The sequence below is a fragment of the Oncorhynchus gorbuscha genome, linkage group LG23 (genome assembly GCF_021184085.1).
Source record: "Oncorhynchus gorbuscha isolate QuinsamMale2020 ecotype Even-year linkage group LG23, OgorEven_v1.0, whole genome shotgun sequence".
In the NCBI taxonomy this organism is placed as follows: Eukaryota; Metazoa; Chordata; class Actinopteri; order Salmoniformes; family Salmonidae; genus Oncorhynchus; species Oncorhynchus gorbuscha.
The window spans coordinates 14,297,708-14,316,757 of record NC_060195.1 but is presented as its reverse complement, the minus strand read 5'-3'; the positions used below and the strand labels follow the sequence as shown (position 1 = coordinate 14,316,757).

Below are 19,050 nucleotides of genomic sequence, written 5' to 3'. Positions count from 1 at the left end.
CACGGGACCAGCCAAAATAAACAACTTGTCACAGAGGGCAGCACTGCAGAGAGAGAGATAGGAGAGAGATAGGACAGAGATGTATATATATATATCTCCCCAATATATATATATATATATATATATATATATATATATATATATATATATATATAGATATATATGAGAGAGATGTACATATATATCTCCCCAATATATATATATATATATGTATATATATATATATATAGATATAGATATATGAGAGATATATACATCTCTCTCTTCTATCTCTCTCTCTGCAGTGCTGCCCTCTGTGACAAGTTGTTTATTTTGGCTGGTATATATATGACATTTGTAATATGTTTATTGTTTTGAAACTTCTGTATGTGTAATGTTTACTGTTAATTTTTATTGTTTATTTCACTTTTGTATATTATCTACCTTACTTGCTTTGGCAATGTTAACACGTTTTTCCCATGCCAATAAAACCCCTTGAATTGAATTGAGATAGGAGAGAGAGAAGAGATTGAGAGCGAGCTAAAGAGGTGCAGTGCTAGCTGTGCCACTAGAGATTCTTGATTCGATGCGGCGCACAATTGGCCCAGCGTCGTCCGGGTTAGGGGAGGGTTTGGCCGGCAGGAATGTCCTTTCCCCATTGTGCACCAGCTTCTGTGGCGGGCCGGGCGCAGTGCACGCTAACACTGTCGCCAGGTGTATGGTGTTATCTCCAACACATTGGTGCTTCCGGTTGGTTGGGTTGTGTTTCGAAGGTCGCATGGCACTCGACCTTCACCTCCCGAGTCCGTACAGGAGTTGCAGCGATGAAACAAGTCTGTAACTACCAATCGGATACCACGAAATTGGGGAGAAAAAGGGGTAAAAAGAACTATTATTTAAAAAAATTAAAGCTTGATTATCAGCTGAAAGCAGCAGCATCTTATTTTTATGAGATTGCTATGCAGCACCATGCACTGTGCAGCTTGGAGCTGCCCAACACACACACTCTTTGATGCATTCTGATTCATCTCAAAGGGATAAATAACTGATTAATGTACAGTGCATTCAGAAACTATTCAGATCCCTTTCCTTTTCCCACATTTTATGTTACAGCCTTATTCTAAAATGTATCAAATACATTTTCTTTCTCATCAATCTACACACAATACCCTATAATGACAAAGTGAAAACAGCAATCGTGGAAGAAGGGCCTTGGTCAGCGAGGTGACACTCTACATTATATTCCATGTGAGTTGAAGATGGCGCCGACAGAGGTGGTCGACTCGCTTTTAAGAAACTATGCAGCATTTTTTTAAATGTATTATTTCTTACATTGTTAGCCCAGAAGTGTTATTACATACAGCCGGGAAGAACTATTGGATACAAGAGCGACGTCAACTTATCAACATTACAACCAGGAATATGACTTTCCCAAAGAGGATCTTTCCCAACGTCGTCGCCGCAGGAGAGGCAGATGGAGAGGCCTCCTGGTCAGGCTTAGAAGGTGAGCACACAATCCACCACTTCCAAGCATATTACTCGCCAATGTCCAGTCTCTAGACAACAAGGTGGATGGAATTAGGGCACAAGTTGCCTTCCAGAGAGACATCAGATATTGTAACATTCTCTGTTACACAGAAACATGGTTCACTCGACTCAGTACAACCACCGGGTTTATTCATGCGTCGCGCCAACAGAAACAAACATCTCTCTGGTAGCAAGAAGGGCGGGGGTGTATGCCTCTTGGTTAACGACTCATGGTGTAATAATAACATATAGGAACTCAAGCGCTTTTGTTCACCTGACCTAGAATTCCTTACAATCAAAATGCCGACCGCGTTATCTCCCAAGAGAATTATCTTCGATTATAGTCACAGCCGTATGTATCACCGGGTAACCTTAGACAATAATGTTGATGTATACGCTGACTCGGTGAGTGAATTTATTAGAAGTGCATTGGAGATGTTGTACCAACTGTGACTATTAAAACCTTCCCTAACCAGAAACCGTGGCTTTATGGCAGCATTCGCGCAAATCTGAAAGCGTGAACCACCGCATTTAATCATGGCAAGGCGACTGGAAACATGGCCGAAATACAAACAGTATAGTTATTCCCGCCGCAAGGCAAACAAACAAGGAAAGCGTCAGTATAGAGACAAAGTAGAGTCGCAATTCAGCGGCTCAAACACGAGACGTATGTGGCAGGGTCTACAGACAATTACAGATTACAAAAAGAAAACAAGCCCCGTCGCGGACATCGACGTCCTGCTCTCAGACAAATTAAACAACTTCTTTGCGCGCTTTGAGGACAATACAGTGCCACCGACATGGCCCGCTACCAAAGACTGTGGGCTCTCCTTCTCCGTGGCTGAAGTGGGTAAAGTAATTAAACGTGTTAACCCTTGCAAGGCTGCCAGTCCAGACGGCATCCCTAGCCGCGTCCTCAGAGCATGCGCAGACCAGCTGGCTGGTGTGATAACGGACACATGCTTCAAGATGGCCACCATTGTTCCTTTTGCCAAGAAAGCTAAGGTAACTGAACTAAATTACTATCGCCCCGTAGCACTCACTTCTGTCATCATGATGTGCTTTGAGAGACTAGTCAAGGATCATATCACCTCCACCCTAACAGGTAACCTAGACTCACTCCAATTTGCTTACCGCCCCAATAGGTACACAGACGATGCAATCGCCATCCCACTGCACACTGCCCTATCCCATCTGGACAAGAGGAATACCTATGTAAGAATGATGTTCATTGACTACAGCGCAGCATTCAACATAGCATTCAACATGACTTTTAATGGTAACATAGTACTATTAAAAGTCATCATTAAGCTTGAGACCCTGGGTCTTGATCCTGCCCTGTGCAACTGGCACCTTGACTTTCTGACAGGCCGCCCCCAGGTGGTGAAGGTAGGAAACAACATCTCCACCCCAATGATCCTCAAAACTGGTGCCCCACAAGGGTATGTTCTCAGCCCTCTCCTGTACTCCCTGTTCATCCATGACTGCGTGGTCATGCACGCCTTCAACTCAATCATCAAGCTTGCAGACAACACAATAGTGGTAGGCTTGATTACCAACAACGATGAGACAGCCTACAGGAAAGGAGGTGAGGGCCCTCGAAGTGTGGTGTCAGGAAAATAACCTCTCAATCAACATCAACAAAACAAAGGAGATGATCGTGGACTTGAGGAAACCGCAGAGAGAGCACAACCCCCATCCACATCAACGGGACAGTAGTGGAGAAGGTGGAAAGATTTAAGTTCCTTGTACGGCAACTGCACCTCCCTCAACCGCTAGGCACTCCAGAGGGTAGTGCAGTCTGCACAACACATCACCGGGGGCAAATGACCTGCCCGCCAGGACACCTACAGCACCCAATGTCACAGGAAAGCCAAAAAGATCATCAAGGACAACAACTACTCGAGCCACTGTCGGTTCACCCCGCTATCATCCAGAAGACGAGGTCAGTACAGGTGCATCACAGCTGGGACCGAGAGACTGAAGAACAGCTTCTATCTCAAGGCCCTTAGACTGTTAAAGAGCCAACACTAACAGAGCGGCTGCTGCCAACATACAGACTCAAATCACTGGCCACTTAAATAAATGGATTTAATAAAGGTATCACTAGTAACATTAAATAATGGCACTTTAATGTTTAAATATCCTACATTACTCATCTCATATGTACAGTTGAAGTCGGACGTTTACATACACTTAGGTTGGAGTCGTTAAAACTTGTTTTTCAAAGACTCCACAAATTTCTTGTTAACAAACTATCATTTTGGCAAGTCGTTCTGGAAATCTACTTTGTGCATGACACAAGTCATTTTTCCAACAATTGTTTACAGACAGATTATTTTACTTGAATTCACTGTATCACAATTCTAGTGGGTCAGAAGTTAACATACACTAAGTTGACTGTGCCTTTAAACAGCTTGGATTCCAGAAAATTATGTCATTGCTTTAGAAGTTTCTGATAGGCTAATTGACATAATTTGAGTCAATTGGAGGTGTACCTGTGGATGTATTTTAAGGCCTACCTTCAAACTCAGTGCCTCTTTGCTTGACATCATTGGAAAATCAAAAGAAATCGGCCAAGACGTCAGGAGAAAAGTTGTAGACCTCCACAAGTCTGGTTCACATTTTGAGTGTTCCTTATTTGATAAGTAAAAAAACAGAGCACAGAAAAAACAAAGGCAATGCTACCAAATACTAATGGAGTGTATGTCAACATCTGACCCACTGGGAATGTGATGAAAGAAATAAAAGATGAAATAAATCATTCTCTCTACTATTATTCTGAAATTTCACATTCTTAAAATAAAGTGGTGATCCTAACTGACCTAAGACAGGGATTTTTTACTAGGATTAAATGTCAGGAATTGTGAAAACTGAGTTTACACGTATTTGGCTGAGGTGTACGCAAACTTCTGACTTCAACTGTATATATTGTATTTTATACCATCTTGTCTATGCCGCATAGCCATGGCGCATCCATATATTTACATGTACATATTGTTATTCCATTCCCTTACATTGTGTGTATAAGGTAGTCATTGTGAATTTGTTAAATTACTTGTTAGATATTATTGCACTGTTGGAACTAGAAGCACAAGCATATCGCAACGCTCACATTAACATCTGTTAACCAAGTGAATGTGAGCAATACAATTTTATTTTATTTGACCAGAATAGAAAGAGGAGTGGGAGGCCCCGGTGCACAACTGAGCAAGAGGACAAGTACATTAGAGTGTCTAGTTTGAAAAACAGACACCTCACAAGTCCTCAACTGGTAGCTTCATTAAATACTACCCGCAAAACACCAGTCTCAACGTCGACGGTCTAGGGGCAACTCTGGGATGCTGGCCTTCTAGGCAGAGTTCCTCTGACCAGTGTCTGTGTTTAGTTACCCATCTTAATCTTTTATTTTTATTGGCCAGTCTGAGATATGGCTTTTTCTTTGCAACTCTGCCTAGAAGGCCAGCATCCCGGAGTCACCTCTTCACTGTTGATGTAGAGACTGGTGTTTTAAAAGTACTATTTATTGAAGCTGCCAGTTGAGGACTTGTGAGGCATCTGTTTCTCAATGTAAAAGTTTAATTGAAACTTGTTCTCAAAACATGATTTAATCACCTTTCAATAACCTATCATTTCCGTTCTCAGAACATTAATGAAAACTTTCCGGAAACCATAGTAAGACGTTATCAGAACCTCCCTGCAACCTAAAATTGAACGTTGCCAGAACAGGTGAAATTTTCACTTCAGTTCTCAGAACATTCAGTTTCACCGGCCAGGAAACGTATAGCTTCGTTCCCAGAACCAATGGGAAACCAAAAACGTATGTTACCACAAATTCCAAGGAACCAAATGTGCTAGCTGATTCAAGATTTGCCTCTTATCTTGTATTTTTCTTGGGTTTAAATGTGTTTAATAAACCATTTTAATCATAGCTGAATATCGCACAGAAGCCTTGACTGACTAGATGTTTAAATGCAGGCAGTATTGAACGTATTGATTTCCTTACATTATTTTCCTGTATGTCCAACTCCCACCCATGAATTTCTCGACATCCTTATTTGGGCGGAGAACGTCTTGAATGCATGTGCCATTTCGTTGAAAAGGCGTGAGATGGGTGTGGCTTCCCCACACATATCCAATGAAACCCCATTCATCGAAAGGGGCGAGGCCGCAGAGGGAAACCCTTTCAGTCTGTGGACGGGAGTTGGTGGAGGGGGCGGGGTTATGAGACGGAAGTGTCGAACTGACTGGTCCAGCTGTCATCGACTAGAAGAGACCATTCGCACCGGCTGACTTGGAAATGCAGAAAATGGAAAAAAGCTGAAATATGGCAACATCTAGGAACCATAAGGACATGACGACAATTTAGAGGTACATAATGCACGACCTAGAATGAGTTTCATAAATGTAATGTCATACCAGAGAATTGCACTCAGGTTTGTACTCGTAGTTTGGAATTGCTAAATTATGATGACAACGATTGGTGCTAAGCTATGACATTGAACACACAGGACACGAAACCGACGAGGTCGTTTAAAGATACACATACCATTTAATACCAATATTACCGCAGATCCAGCCCGTGTATCGCTGTAGGTGGAATTTTAGGATACATTTCATTTCTAGTCGACATTGTTGCTTATCTGCGTCGATTGCTCGCTAGATCGGCAACAATGTATCAACGGTGGTAGCTTGTCGGCTATAACCGTAGCAGCTTTTATACAGGGAACTAGGCTACCCTAGATTCAGGACAGACAAGAGACGTCATCAGTATTTGCTTTAAATGGTAGCGTCGGAGTTGGTCATTGGAGAAAAAATACATCTAGATATTCGGTAGGTGTTGGTGTATTTACCTTACTTATAACGCGCGGGCATAGACACTACACTGCATATAGACCGCATATAGATAAACACTGATAATCGCAATGTGTTTGATTGACAGGGCACATGGAGCCCAACGCAGCAGCTGTTAGCTTGCTAGCCACATAACGACCTTTGGGAAGTGAAACGTCAAGTAACAGTGTAGCCAGCCTGCCTGGTTGGTACTATGTGCTTCTACCACATCTAACCCACGCAGCTTAACTCGAGTGTTTTCTGTTGCGGCTTGTTAGTGCTACTGCTATGCTTAGTCTGTGTAATTGTATCATGTAGCCTTGGCCTACCGTGGCTGAGCGAGTCAATGATTTCTTCTCATTGAGTTACATCACAGGACTAGCAGGCTGCAGTTGCAGCAAAGTCACTGCAGTTGGCGAGGCTGGTGTTCTTTTGGAAGGCCTGTAGGCTCAAATTGTGTTCGGACAGCCTTTGTATTTATGTCTTCAATCCTCCCTCCCTCCCCACTCTCCCCTACATCCCCCTTTCTCACTCATGCCTTCACTCCTCACTTTTCCCCATTCTCTCCCTCACTTCTCTCCTTTCTCATGTTAAACAGTAGGAAATAGGCCTAGAAGACACTGAGATAAGAAGAACCAAGTTAAGGAGGAAACATTGGCTTTACCCCAGGATTCATAAATGGACGACTACGGCTTCGGAGTCCTGGTGAAGAATAACTGCAGTGGCAACAAATCTGCTTTCCCTGTGAGGATCCCTCACCTCCAACCCCAACCCTCCCACCTCAATCACCCCGCCAACCCCCCCAGCCCCCCTTCATTCATCAATAGCACCTCGGCCACCAATGGAGGAGGTAGCGCCTGGCTGTTCCCCTCTGTAACACCCCACAGTAACATGCAGGATGAGATCCTTGACTCCGACAAGGCCAAAGCCCTGGACCTGCAGGAGAAGGCCCAGCCGCAGGCCCTCTCCCCTGGGCAGCAAGAGGCCAGAGGTGGCCTAGGGGAGCTAGATGGGTCTCTACCTGAGGACTGCTCCATGGAGAAGGGCTCATTGGAGAGCAGTGGTGGGAAGGAGAAGCTTAGGGGTGGGATGGACTCTCCTCCGGTGCTGGGGGGGTTTGACTACCAGGACAGCCTGGGGATGGCGACATCTGGAGCTCAGTCCACCACCACTACCTCCTCCCTGACCTCCTTTAACAACTGGTCCCCGGCCGTACCCTCCAACCCCTCCCCCGTGGTCAGTGAGGACGTTGGGAGCGGGTTCTTTGGCCCGGCCGGTTCCAACGCTAACGGACCCCCGATGCTTTTCCAGAACTTCTCCCACCACGCCGGGCCCGGCTTCGGAGGGGTGGGGGGTAGCTTCTCCCCCCAGATTGGCCCTGTCTCCCAGCACCACCCTTCTCCACACCCCCACCACTACCCCCCGCAGCACCGCCGTTCCCCAGCTTCTCCCCACCCTCCCCAGCCCTCCTTCCCCCCTCACCCCCACCGCTCTGGAGCTTTCACCCAGCTGCCCCACCTGCCCCCAGCCCAGGCAAAGCCCCCCTCCCCTTGGGGCAGCTACCAGAGCCCTGCCCCCTCCACCCCCACTTCCACGTCCTGGAGCCCTGGAGTGGGGTACGGTGGCTGGGGAGGGTCACAGGGGGTCCGAGAGTATCGCAGGGGCCTCAACGGAGGGGTGACGGCCCTCAACTCCATCTCACCACTAAAGAAGTCTTTCCCCAACAACCAGGTACTCTTCCAGCTAGTTATACTGCACACCTCCCGTTGAACAACCAGGTACTCTTCCAGCTAGTTATACTGCACACCTCCCATTGAACAACCAGGTACTCTTCCAGCTAGTTATACTGCACACCTCTCATTGAACAACCAGGTACTATTCCAGCTAGTTATACTGCACACCTCCCATTGAACAACCAGGTACTCTTCCAGCTAGTTATACTGCACACCTCCCATTGAACAACCAGGTACTCTTCCAGCTAGTTATACTGCACACCTCCCATTGAACAACCAGGTACTCTTCCAGCTAGTTATACTGCACACCTCCCATTGAACAACCAGGTAATCTTCCAGCTAGTTATACTGCACATCTCCCATTGAACAACCAGGTACTCTTCCAGCTAGTTATACAGCACACCTCCCGTTGAACAACCAGGTACTCTTCCAGCTAGTTATACTGCACACCTCCCATTGAACAACCAGGTACTCTTCCAGCTGAACAAGCTGGCACTGTGCTAGATGTACAGCACCCCTCCCGTTGAACAAGCTGGCACTGTGCTAGATATACAGCACCCCTCCCGTTGAACAAGCTGGCACTGTGCTAGATATACAGCACACCTCCAATTGAACAAGCTGGCACTGTGCTAGATATACAGCACCTCTCCCGTTGAACAGGCTGGCACTGTGCTAGATATACAGCACACCTCCAATTGAAAAAGCTGGCACTGTGCTAGATATACAGCACACCTCCAATTGAACAAGCTGGCACTGTGCTAGATATACAGCACCTCTCCCGTTGAACAAGCTGGCACTGTGCTAGATATACAGCACCTCTCCCGTTGAACAAGCTGGCACTGTGCTAGATATACAGCACATCATACCTGCTAAGACTGAATGTCCCAAAGGCCTCAGACTGATGAGTAACTTAACCATAATCATAATGACCTACAATTTAACTAGTAAATTATTTTCCTTCATTTAAATGTTTTGCCAAACTCATTGTGCTTGATTTAGTTGGTTATGATATAATTTATTCAAGCCTACAGCTAATCCAGCTAATACTGTTGTCTATTGAGCCTTAATATAAACTGCCTGTTATGCACATCAATGGTACAATCACATAGTGCTATCCCACATGTACTACATGGTACAGTCCTACAGAATATTATCCTCTCTTCCAGGTTCCCTCTCAGAAGTATCTTCGTAACAACTCTGGGTTCAACCACAAGCCTTGGATGGAAGACAGCATGAGTCGCACGGACAACTTCCCTTTCCAGGTGAGTACAGAGATGAGCGAACTGTAGAGGGGAAAGTATATTCATCCACTCTTACAGGACAATGAAAGTGGAGTTAAAACATGCTTTTATATTGTTAAAACCAACACATGAGGCCTTTTCAATTATGCACAATACAGTACACATCAAAGTAAATAAGAGCAAATATGATCTAGTTATGAGAGTCTAGTAAGTAGAGCATCTGATAACATCAATCAGGCCAACTAAATGATTCAGCTCACATGTAAGTAACTCTGTATTATTGGATAAGTAGACTTATACATCTGTCATTGTGGTGGTAAGCAAATGCCAGGATGAGGCCTATTCCGGTAATGTGTTCATCCAAAATGGCACAATATTTCCTGTATAGTGCACTACTTTTAACCAGAGCCTGGTCAGAAGTAGTGCACTATATATAGGGAATACGGTGCCATTTGGGATGGAAACCCCAGTCTTCTGTCCTTGTTAGAGATGCAGCGCGTTAGAGATGCCACAACGCCTGTTTGACAAATGTTTACGTACTGTCATCTCACTTCTGCAGGCTTTGGCCCTGTTTGAAAATTGCATATCTGATATGACCTGGATTTGCGTAAATCTAGTTTTATCTTTCCAGTCACATACAGATCAGTGATTACTTCAAGGAATGGATTAATTGAAAAAGAATCGCTGTATCTACTTTTTTGTTTTTTATTCCCCTTTATTTAACCAGGTAGGCTAGTTGAGAACACCTTTATTTAACCAGGTAGGCTAGTTGAGAACACCTTTAGTTAACCAGGTAGGCTAGTTGAGAACACCTTTATTTAACCAGGTAGGCTAGTTGAGAACACCTTTATTTAACCAGGTAGGCTAGTTGAGAACACCTTTATTTAACCAGGTAGGCTAGTTGAGAACACCTTTATTTAACCAGGTAGGCTAGTTGAGAACACCTTTATTTAACCAGGTAGGCTAGTTGAGAACACCTTTATTTAACCAGGTAGGCTAGTTGAGAACACCTTTATTTAACCAGGTAGGCTAGTTGAGAACACCTTTGTTTAACCAGGTAGGCTAGTTGAGAACACCTTTGTTTAACCAGGTAGGCTAGTTGAGAACACCTTTGTTTAACCAGGTAGGCTAGTTGAGAACACCTTTGTTTAACCAGGTAGGCTAGTTGAGAACACCTTTGTTTAACCAGGTAGGCTAGTTGAGAACACCTTTAGTTAACCAGGTAGGCTAGTTGAGAACACCTTTAGTTAACCAGGTAGGCTAGTTGAGAACACCTTTAGTTAACCAGGTAGGCTAGTTGAGAACACCTTTAGTTAACCAGGTAGGCTAGTTGAGAACACCTTTAGTTAACCAGGTAGGCTAGTTGAGAACACCTTTAGTTAACCAGGTAGGCTAGTTGAGAACACCTTTAGTTAACCAGGTAGGCTAGTTGAGAACACCTTTAGTTAACCAGGTAGGCTAGTTGAGAACACCTTTAGTTAACCAGGTAGGCTAGTTGAGAACACCTTTAGTTAACCAGGTAGGCTAGTTGAGAACACCTTTAGTTAACCAGGTAGGCTAGTTGAGAACACCTTTAGTTAACCAGGTAGGCTAGTTGAGAACACCTTTAGTTAACCAGGTAGGCTAGTTGAGAACACCTTTAGTTAACCAGGTAGGCTAGTTGAGAACACCTTTAGTTAACCAGGTAGGCTAGTTGAAGCAAAGCAGTGTGACACAAACATCAACACAGAGTTACACATGGAAGGGGCATGACAGGGGCTGGGCCATGTGATACAAAGCAGTAGATTATCTACATCTGTAGATATCTCTGTAGAATCAGATAAATAGATTTTGTCTGTATTGTAGTTGATAAGCATCACCACAGAACTTCTCCATGGACGTGTAACTGTTTAGAGGGTCTTAAGTTCCAGGATAACACAGGTATCATCTATTATCAAAGCAAAACTTTGTCAAGGGTCTAGATTAGAACCTACCACCTCTGGGTTCTAGAGTCAGAATGGTTCTATTTTCCTGTTCTTACATAGAACACCACAGGGTAATCATCGTGTTCCCTGTCTCTGTGTCTCTCAGCAGGAGAGAACCCGTTCCTTTGATGGCTTCAGCATGCACTCCCTGGAGAACAGTCTGATTGATATTATGAGGGCCGAACAGGATTCCTTGAAAGGTGAGTTTCTCTGTTTCATATAGTATGAAAAAACACCCTGGGCCTGTATTCACAAAGCATCTCAGAATAAGAGTGCTGTTCTTGAATCAGTTTTCTCTATTTTAGAAAATAAGAAATATGATTATATGGTCGGGGGTGGGCCTGATCATAGATCAGCAGTCCTACTCTGAGATGCTTTGTGAATATAGGCCCTGGTATTCTGGAATACTCCAAACAATGAGAAAATATTAGCTGGACATATTGTTTTTATGTAGAGCTTGATGATTGATGTCACATAATTCTGACTGGTTGGTGAAATGGCTGCTTAGCTCAAATCGCTGCACCAACACAGTGTGGTTGTACTGGATACTCATAAAAGATGATACTCGTTGATGTCATGTCTTTTCAAAGACATCCTGCAGAGTTCCTGAGCTGCAGTAGAGCAGAGTAGTGGAAGCACAGACACATTTAAGACTGAGTCCTCTAAGTGGTGGGAGTACTGAGCAATACTCTTCTGTCTTAACCTGCTCTATCTCACACACAAAGCTACCTGTTAAAGTACCTCCATGCTGGCACTTTCATCTCTGCTCCACTCTCTATTCTCTCCACCAACATGAATTAAACATGACGTTTTGTCGCATCACATTTCTGAAGACACATGTTTTTTTTTGCTAAGACTCACTATGTTAATGTAGGCCAGTCGATCCACCCTGATTATGCTCTAATTTCCCCTCTCTGATCATGTCTCGCAATCGGTTGGCTGTTAAGTCAGAGTTCTCTGGATGCTTTGATGGTTCTGCTGCTCATCTCAATTCTCATTCCCTCAGTACATCACAGAACAGCTACAGTTGTTAGAATATCTTGGCAGTATGGAGTTAGAATGCGGTGGCTGGGTGGAGTTAGAATGCGGTGGCTGGGTGGAGTTAGAATGCGGTGGCCGGGTGGAGTTAGAATGCGGTGGCCGGGTGGAGTTAGAATGCGGTGGCCGGGTGGAGTTAGAATGCGGTGGCCGGGTGGAGTTAGAATGCGGTGGCTGGGTGGAGTTAGAATGCGGTGGCTGGGTGGAGTTAGAATGCGGTGGCTGGGTGGAGTTAGAATGCGGTGGCTGGGTGGAGTTAGAATGCGGTGGCCGGGTGGAGTTAGAATGCGGTGGCCGGGTGGAGTTAGAATGCGGTGGCCGGGTGGAGTTAGAATGCGGTGGCCGGGTGGAGTTAGAATGCGGTGGCCGGGTGGAGTTAGAATGCGGTGGCCGGGTGGAGTTAGAATGCGGTGGCCGGGTGGAGTTAGAATGCGGTGGCCGGGTGGAGTTAGAATGCGGTGGCCGGGTGGAGTTAGAATGCGGTGGCCGGGTGGAGTTAGAATGCGGTGGCCGGGTGGAGTTAGAATGCGGTGGCCGGGTGGAGTTGCGCATATTATTTTGCCTTCTAACTGACTTCTGTCTGTTCCTCTCCAGGTCGCTATGGTTTCTCTCACCAAGGCGGAGACATGTCTTTGCCCATGAATGGTATGGAAATGTTACTTTACCTCAATACTATAAAGTTTATAGCTTTGTTCAGTCATTCACAGTACTGGTAGTAAATTGGATGCAATTTGTTCATGGGATTTACATTATTTTGTAACCCTGTGCTGTTCAGACTTGGTATGAAGGTTGTTGTCTCTTGTTTTACATGCAGCTAGGAGCTATGGCAGACGACGAGGTAATGCTAAACCCAAAATGTCTTCATGTTTTAGCTACCATCATATCATTATTTGCAAAGCCTCGATTACGTCTGGTTTGGCCTCGCTGTGTAATAGGGTACTGTTTCAGACATGTGTTTTCCTCCCGACTCTGACTGTTCACTAGGTCCCGACTGAACCTGCAGAGGAAGACTTAAGTCCCCAGGGAGGATTTGAAATTAGTTTTTATTTTGATATAAAAATACATTTAAAAAAGTATTAATTCAATCCAAATACTATAAGCCTGGTAGAATTCCATCTCATCTGTGTTGCAGTCATCCTGACTGACCGTCTCACAGATTGCTATATTAACAACGTTCAACACTTGTGGTTGGTATGAGAGTGACAGCAAAAAAGATGACCTGACAGGATTGTAGACTGCCTGTTTCCTGCTGGGCTTTTGTGACGTGGCTGTGGTGGCTTGCCACTGGACTTTAACAAAGCATTATGTTTCAAGTGCTTGAGGAAATTGTGGTTGGTTTCATGATCATGGTTCTCATTTGTCTTCACAATAACATTTATTTGGGTAAAATCTTACCCTTTTTCCAAACCTGAGTCAAACGGAGCTGAGCAGAGCTATACCAAGCTGGCCTGGTTAAACATTCACAATAATTGCTGGAAGGGACAATGTGTAAATGAAATATCGGAGTCGGCACAGTATGCTTTGGAAAATTCTAACCACAAATGGGTGCAAAGTGGCCAAATAAATCCAGGGTGTCTGGGTTAGTACGGTTTGAGTATCTCTTTCTCTCTGCTCTCCAGGTCACTCTAACCTGTTCCCCATGGGGGACGAGCACTCCTTCGGAGAGGACGAGTCAGGTGACCAGGGACTTCCTGGTTTAGGATCCGCCCACTGTTTCCCGCAACTCAACGGAGAGCGAGTGGAGAGGTACTCACGCAAGGTGTTTGTGGGAGGACTGCCCCCCGATATAGACGAAGGTATTGATCAATGAACAGAATATTGCACCTTCTACAATGTTGTTTTAGGATTATAAACAATCGTCTCTGTTTTCTATGGTAATGGGCCCTGACATATGTCATAGAGGCTGTGGACCACCATTGCAAGTTCCTGAAGGCTAGTTGACTGTGTAGTTGACTAGCTTTGACTCTTTCATTCTCAGATGAGATCACCGCCAGTTTCCGCCGGTTCGGTCACCTATTTGTCGATTGGCCCCACAAGGCTGAGAGCAAGTCCTATTTCCCACCCAAAGGTGAGTCTGATATGGTCACATTGGCCAGGGAATACTCTGTCACCTGGTAATGAAGGGAATACTCTGTGACCTGGTAATGAAGGGAATACTCTGTGAGCTGGTAATGAAGGGAATACTCTGTGAGCTGGTAATGAAGGGAATACTCTGTGAGCTGGTAATGAAGGGAATACTCTGTGAGCTGGTAATGAAGGGAATACTCTGTGAGCTGGTAATGAAGGGAATACTCTGTGACCTGGTAATGAAGGGAATACTCTGTGAGCTGGTAATGAAGAGAATACTCTGTGACCTGGTAATGAAGGGAATACTCTGTGACCTGGTAATGAAGGGAATACTCTGTGACCTGGTAATGAAGGGAATACTGGGTGCCCTGGTAATGAAGGGAATACTGGGTGCCCTGGTAATGAAGGGAATACTGGGTGCCCTGGTAATGAAGGGAATACTGGGTGCCCTGGTAATGAAGGGAATACTGGGTGACCTGGTAATGAAGGGAAACAGATTAAGGTCATGAGAGTATTGAGCGCTTTCTTTCCCCTCTTAAGGTTATGCATTCTTGCTGTTCCAAGACGAGAGCTCTGTCCAGGATCTGATTGATGCCTGTATCGAGGAGGATGGCAAGCTCTACCTCTGTGTCTCCAGCCCCACTATCAAGGACAAGCCTGTGAGTGGAGCTTTACGTGTGTGTGTGTGTGGCTAGTGTGAGACAGTCTGTCTGAGTCTCCCACACACCCAGGCAGTATTTAAAAATGTTTTTAACTGTAATTAAACTTCTTGGTTGGAGTTGTCTGTCCTCCTTGTCAGTCTAGCACTGCTGGTATAAATAGTTGTGAGATTTCCCCAGTCCACCCCCCTAGTTCTGCCCAGTCCACCCCCCTAGTTCTGCCCAGTCCACCCCCTAGTTCTGCCCAGTCCACCCCTAGTTCTGTCCAGTCCCCCCTAGTTCTGCCCAGTCCACCCCCTAGTTCTGCCCAGTCCACCCCCTAGTTCTGCCCAGTCCACCCCCTAGTTCTGCCCAGTCCACCCCCAGTTCTGCCCAGTCCACCCCCTAGTTCTGCCCAGTCCACCCCCTAGTTCTGCCCAGTCCACCCCCTAGTTCTGACCAGTCTAGTTCTGCCCAGTCCACACCCCTAGAGTTCTGCCCAGTCCACCCCCCATGGTTCACATCTAGTTGTTTGGACATTGAAAGAGTTTTACAGACGTTATATGGAATTTGTTACAGCCTTTTCTAGATGTTGTTTGAGTGTTAAATGGGTGTTATCTGAATGTTGTCTGGCCATGCCTGTGTGTTCCTCTAGGTCCAGATCCGTCCCTGGAACCTGAACGACAGTGACTTTGTGATGGACGGCTCTCAGCCTCTGGACCCCAGGAAGACCATCTTCGTAGGGGGGGTGCCACGTCCTCTACGTGCAGGTACTGGACTGTGTTTCTGTGTCTGTGAAGAATGGTGGGGTGGAATGGGGTGAGAGAGTGGAAGAGCTAAAGACCCTGAGCTACAGTCGTAATGCCTAGGCTTTAGCTCAGCAGGCTAACACTGTCTGACAGACCCAGTCAGCCACATCATCAGCCTATATGTGTTAATGTTCCAGTGGAGCTGGCCATGATAATGGATCGTCTGTATGGAGGAGTGTGTTACGCTGGCATCGACACAGACCCTGAGCTGAAGTACCCTAAAGGAGCGGGCCGTGTGGCATTCTCCAATCAGCAGAGCTACATCGCTGCTATCAGCGCTCGATTCGTTCAGCTGCAGCACGGCGAGATCGACAAACGGGTGAGTCAGTCTGGTCTGTGGTAGTTTAGGGGAGCCACATACGCCGTGCATTTTATCCAGGAGAAGAACCATAGAGACCTCACGCGCACACAATAGCTAAGCTACAAAATGGAGCTGGGTCTGAGCTTCTCCCCACGAGTTTCTCTTGTCTCATTCCATCTGGGTATGTTTCATCTCCTCTTTCCCCTTCTGTCCTCCCCCTTTCCCCCAGGTGGAAGTGAAGCCATACGTGCTGGATGACCAGCTGTGTGATGAGTGCCAGGGGACACGCTGTGGGGGGAAGTTCGCTCCCTTCTTCTGTGCTAACGTCACCTGTCTCCAGTACTACTGTGAGTACTGCTGGGCCGCCATCCACTCCCGAGCCGGACGAGAGTTCCACAAGCCACTGGTCAAGGAGGGGGGCGACCGGCCCCGACACATATCCTTCAGGTGGAACTAGGGAGGGAGAGGGTGACTGGTTATGTTGTAGAAAATAAATGCACTTTTCTTTTTTTCTGGTTCCTATTTAGTTTGGAAAATTAATTTAAAAGCTTAATTTAATCTTTATTTTTTTTAATCAGACCTTCTCAGAACAGTAAATGCTAAGAAGGACAACTAAGTGAAAGAAATCCAGTTTTGAATATAAGTTAAGGTGTGCATGAGTACTTGGATGCATTATTAGATATGAAAAGAGATGTTTCTTCTGACTTGACTGTACTTTCTTTTCTCACATTAGCTGGCAAAGCTGCTTACATTTGTTGTCAAGAATAACATATAACATTTGAGTGAGGTATGTGCTGCACCTCAATCAGTATATTAACTAGAACAGTTGTGTGTTAAAGGGTTACACTTATTTTTGTTAATTTACGCATGCAGGATTAGGTGGATATTTGTATCGTTAACCAAAGTTTGAGAGTAACTGGTCGGGTTAAAGTTCAATAGTCAAAGAAAACCACTGCAGAAGGGCAGACTGACTGACAATTCCCTTCATCATAAATAAACTGTTCAGAATACATGCAGGATTATTTAAGAAAAGATTATCCTCTCGGGCCTGGCAGCAATTACTGGCATGTGTTTCTAGATCATGGTTTTAAATTGACTCTTTGTAGCCAAAATGGGCAAACCAAAGATTGGCCTAAAAACAAGTGATCAACGGCAGTTGATTATCTGAGGGGTTTAAGGACTATAAGACTCCATTTTCAGGTTCAGAAGGTCAGGATGGCTAGTGCTGTTTTAAGTTGTTGAATTGTGGGGAGAGGGGAGAAACTGTCTTTGGAAAGACAGGTTTCCGCTGATAGACTACAGCCCTAGCTGTCTAGGCAGGGATCAGGTATTGGCAGTAGTATTAGCTCACTTTATATTGTCAGGGATATTAGCACTGGATGCTAACATGCTAATATTGTAGTACTAGTAGGAATTCACAGTACAGTGGTAGCTAGCTACAGTGTTCCCTGAGTGACTCATAGTATGTAGCCTGGTCGTGGCCTGTATGTGCTTCAGTGTTGAACCAACTCCTCTGCCTTTCCTTGTCCAGCTAATTAACACAGAGAGTTGGCTAAAGCACAGACAGACTGGACAACCAGGCTAGTCTCATGGTGATCTGATGCACTCTCTCTCCCATGACTGGAGTGTAGAGGAAATGGATCCGAACTGTGGCGAATGGATACGCTAGTGGATCTTTACTGTGGAGGATGAATACGTTAGTAGCTGGACACTCTGAAGAACTTACTGTCACAGAGATAAAGATATTATTTTATACATGGCCTGCTGATTTTTGTACAGTGTTTTATAGCTGATTATTTTGTCATGAACATATACATTTATTATGCACTACTTTTCTAAATATTTTTTTCAATAGTCGTTTTAGGCACATTTTTCATAAGATGATAACTCCTTTTGCAATACCTCATTTTTTTTCCACTTGATGAGAAATAATTTTGTACCTTTGTTACTAAGAGATCTGCATTTATTGTAAAACTTAATTTAAAAAGAGAAAATTAATGATATTAATATAATTTTCAATTTAGCTTTTTATATATTTCAGTGCTGGTAAATCTTAAATGGTCTGATCCATTGGTGTGATTGTGTAAAGGAAAGATAAACAGGCAGACTACAGATGGTTAGCCAATCGTGTACAGACTTCTCTTTCATAATAATAAACCATAAGTACTGGATCTTAAGGCATGACGAGACCTTTCTAAACTTATTTTGATAGTCTTGAAACATATATTCAGCTTGTAGTGGGTAAGGAAAATCTAGATGCCATTTTTTGACTTGGGTGGATGAGTAAACCCTTATTCCCTTGTATCATCAGAGAGAACGATGACCGGTGTTCTAAAAACTAGATTCTCTTTCTGGAACTACCTGAAGGTTCCAGAACGTTCCAGTTATTCTATGCATGCATGACGTAATACACAATAACAACATGACTATTGGCTAGTGTTAATGCAGGAAACTATTGTAATGCGCTAGACAGCTTTCCTTTTTATTTTTGTTTGAGTTTTTAGTTCTCTCTTTCAGATCACCTCCTAATATCTAGCTTCTCTTTCTCTCCTCAAGTCTGCATCCCTCGCAGGCAGGCAGATGCACGCAGGCAGGCAGATGCACGCAGGCAGGCAGATGCACGCAGGCAGGCAGATGCACGCAGGCAGGCAGATGCACGCAGGCAGGCAGATGCACGCAGGCAGGCAGATGCACGCAGGCAGGCAGATGCACGCAGGCAGGCAGATGCACGCAGGCAGGCAGATGCACGCAGGCAGGCAGATGCACGCAGGCAGGCAGATGCACGCAGGCAGGCAGATGCACGCAGGCAGGCAGACAGGATACCAGAGTGATAACACTTATACGAGTTTAGCCATATAGACACTTCCTAAAAGAGACTTGATCACTCCACCCCTGTGATGTGGCTTTGGGACATAGACTT

The 19,050-nt window shown here is 45.0% G+C and overlaps 1 protein-coding gene across 3 annotated transcripts; it reads left to right on the top strand.

Annotated features, from left to right (window-relative positions):
• Positions 1-5,719: 5,719 nt before the first annotated feature.
• LOC124010853 (cytoplasmic polyadenylation element-binding protein 4-like) lies at positions 5,720-18,761 on the top strand. Of its 3 annotated transcripts, none has more exons than XM_046323579.1 (12): positions 5,720-5,877; positions 6,938-8,070; positions 9,239-9,334; positions 11,387-11,477; positions 12,910-12,960; positions 13,130-13,153; positions 13,935-14,111; positions 14,294-14,383; positions 14,923-15,041; positions 15,676-15,790; positions 15,967-16,148; positions 16,360-18,761. In XM_046323579.1, exons 2-12 carry the CDS (start codon positions 7,018-7,020, stop codon positions 16,585-16,587), a joined length of 2,226 nt encoding a protein of 741 aa, XP_046179535.1. In that variant the 5' UTR covers positions 5,720-5,877; positions 6,938-7,017; the 3' UTR covers positions 16,588-18,761. The 3 variants fall into 3 exon arrangements, with proteins under 3 accessions (XP_046179535.1, XP_046179534.1, XP_046179536.1); XM_046323578.1 differs by having other exon boundaries at positions 11,384-11,477; XM_046323580.1 differs by lacking the exon at positions 13,130-13,153 and having other exon boundaries at positions 11,384-11,477.
• The last annotated feature ends 289 nt before the right edge of the window (positions 18,762-19,050 follow it).

Coding starts and splice junctions, on each gene's coding strand:
- LOC124010853 (XM_046323578.1), top strand. CDS start 7,018: ATGGACGACTACGGCTTCGGAGTCCTGGTGAAGAATAACTGCAGTGGC. Junction 8,071..9,238: donor AGTCTTTCCCCAACAACCAG/GTACTCTTCCAG, acceptor CCTCTCTTCCAG/GTTCCCTCTCAGAAGTATCT. Junction 14,112..14,293: donor GCCCCCCGATATAGACGAAG/GTATTGATCAAT, acceptor TTTCATTCTCAG/ATGAGATCACCGCCAGTTTC.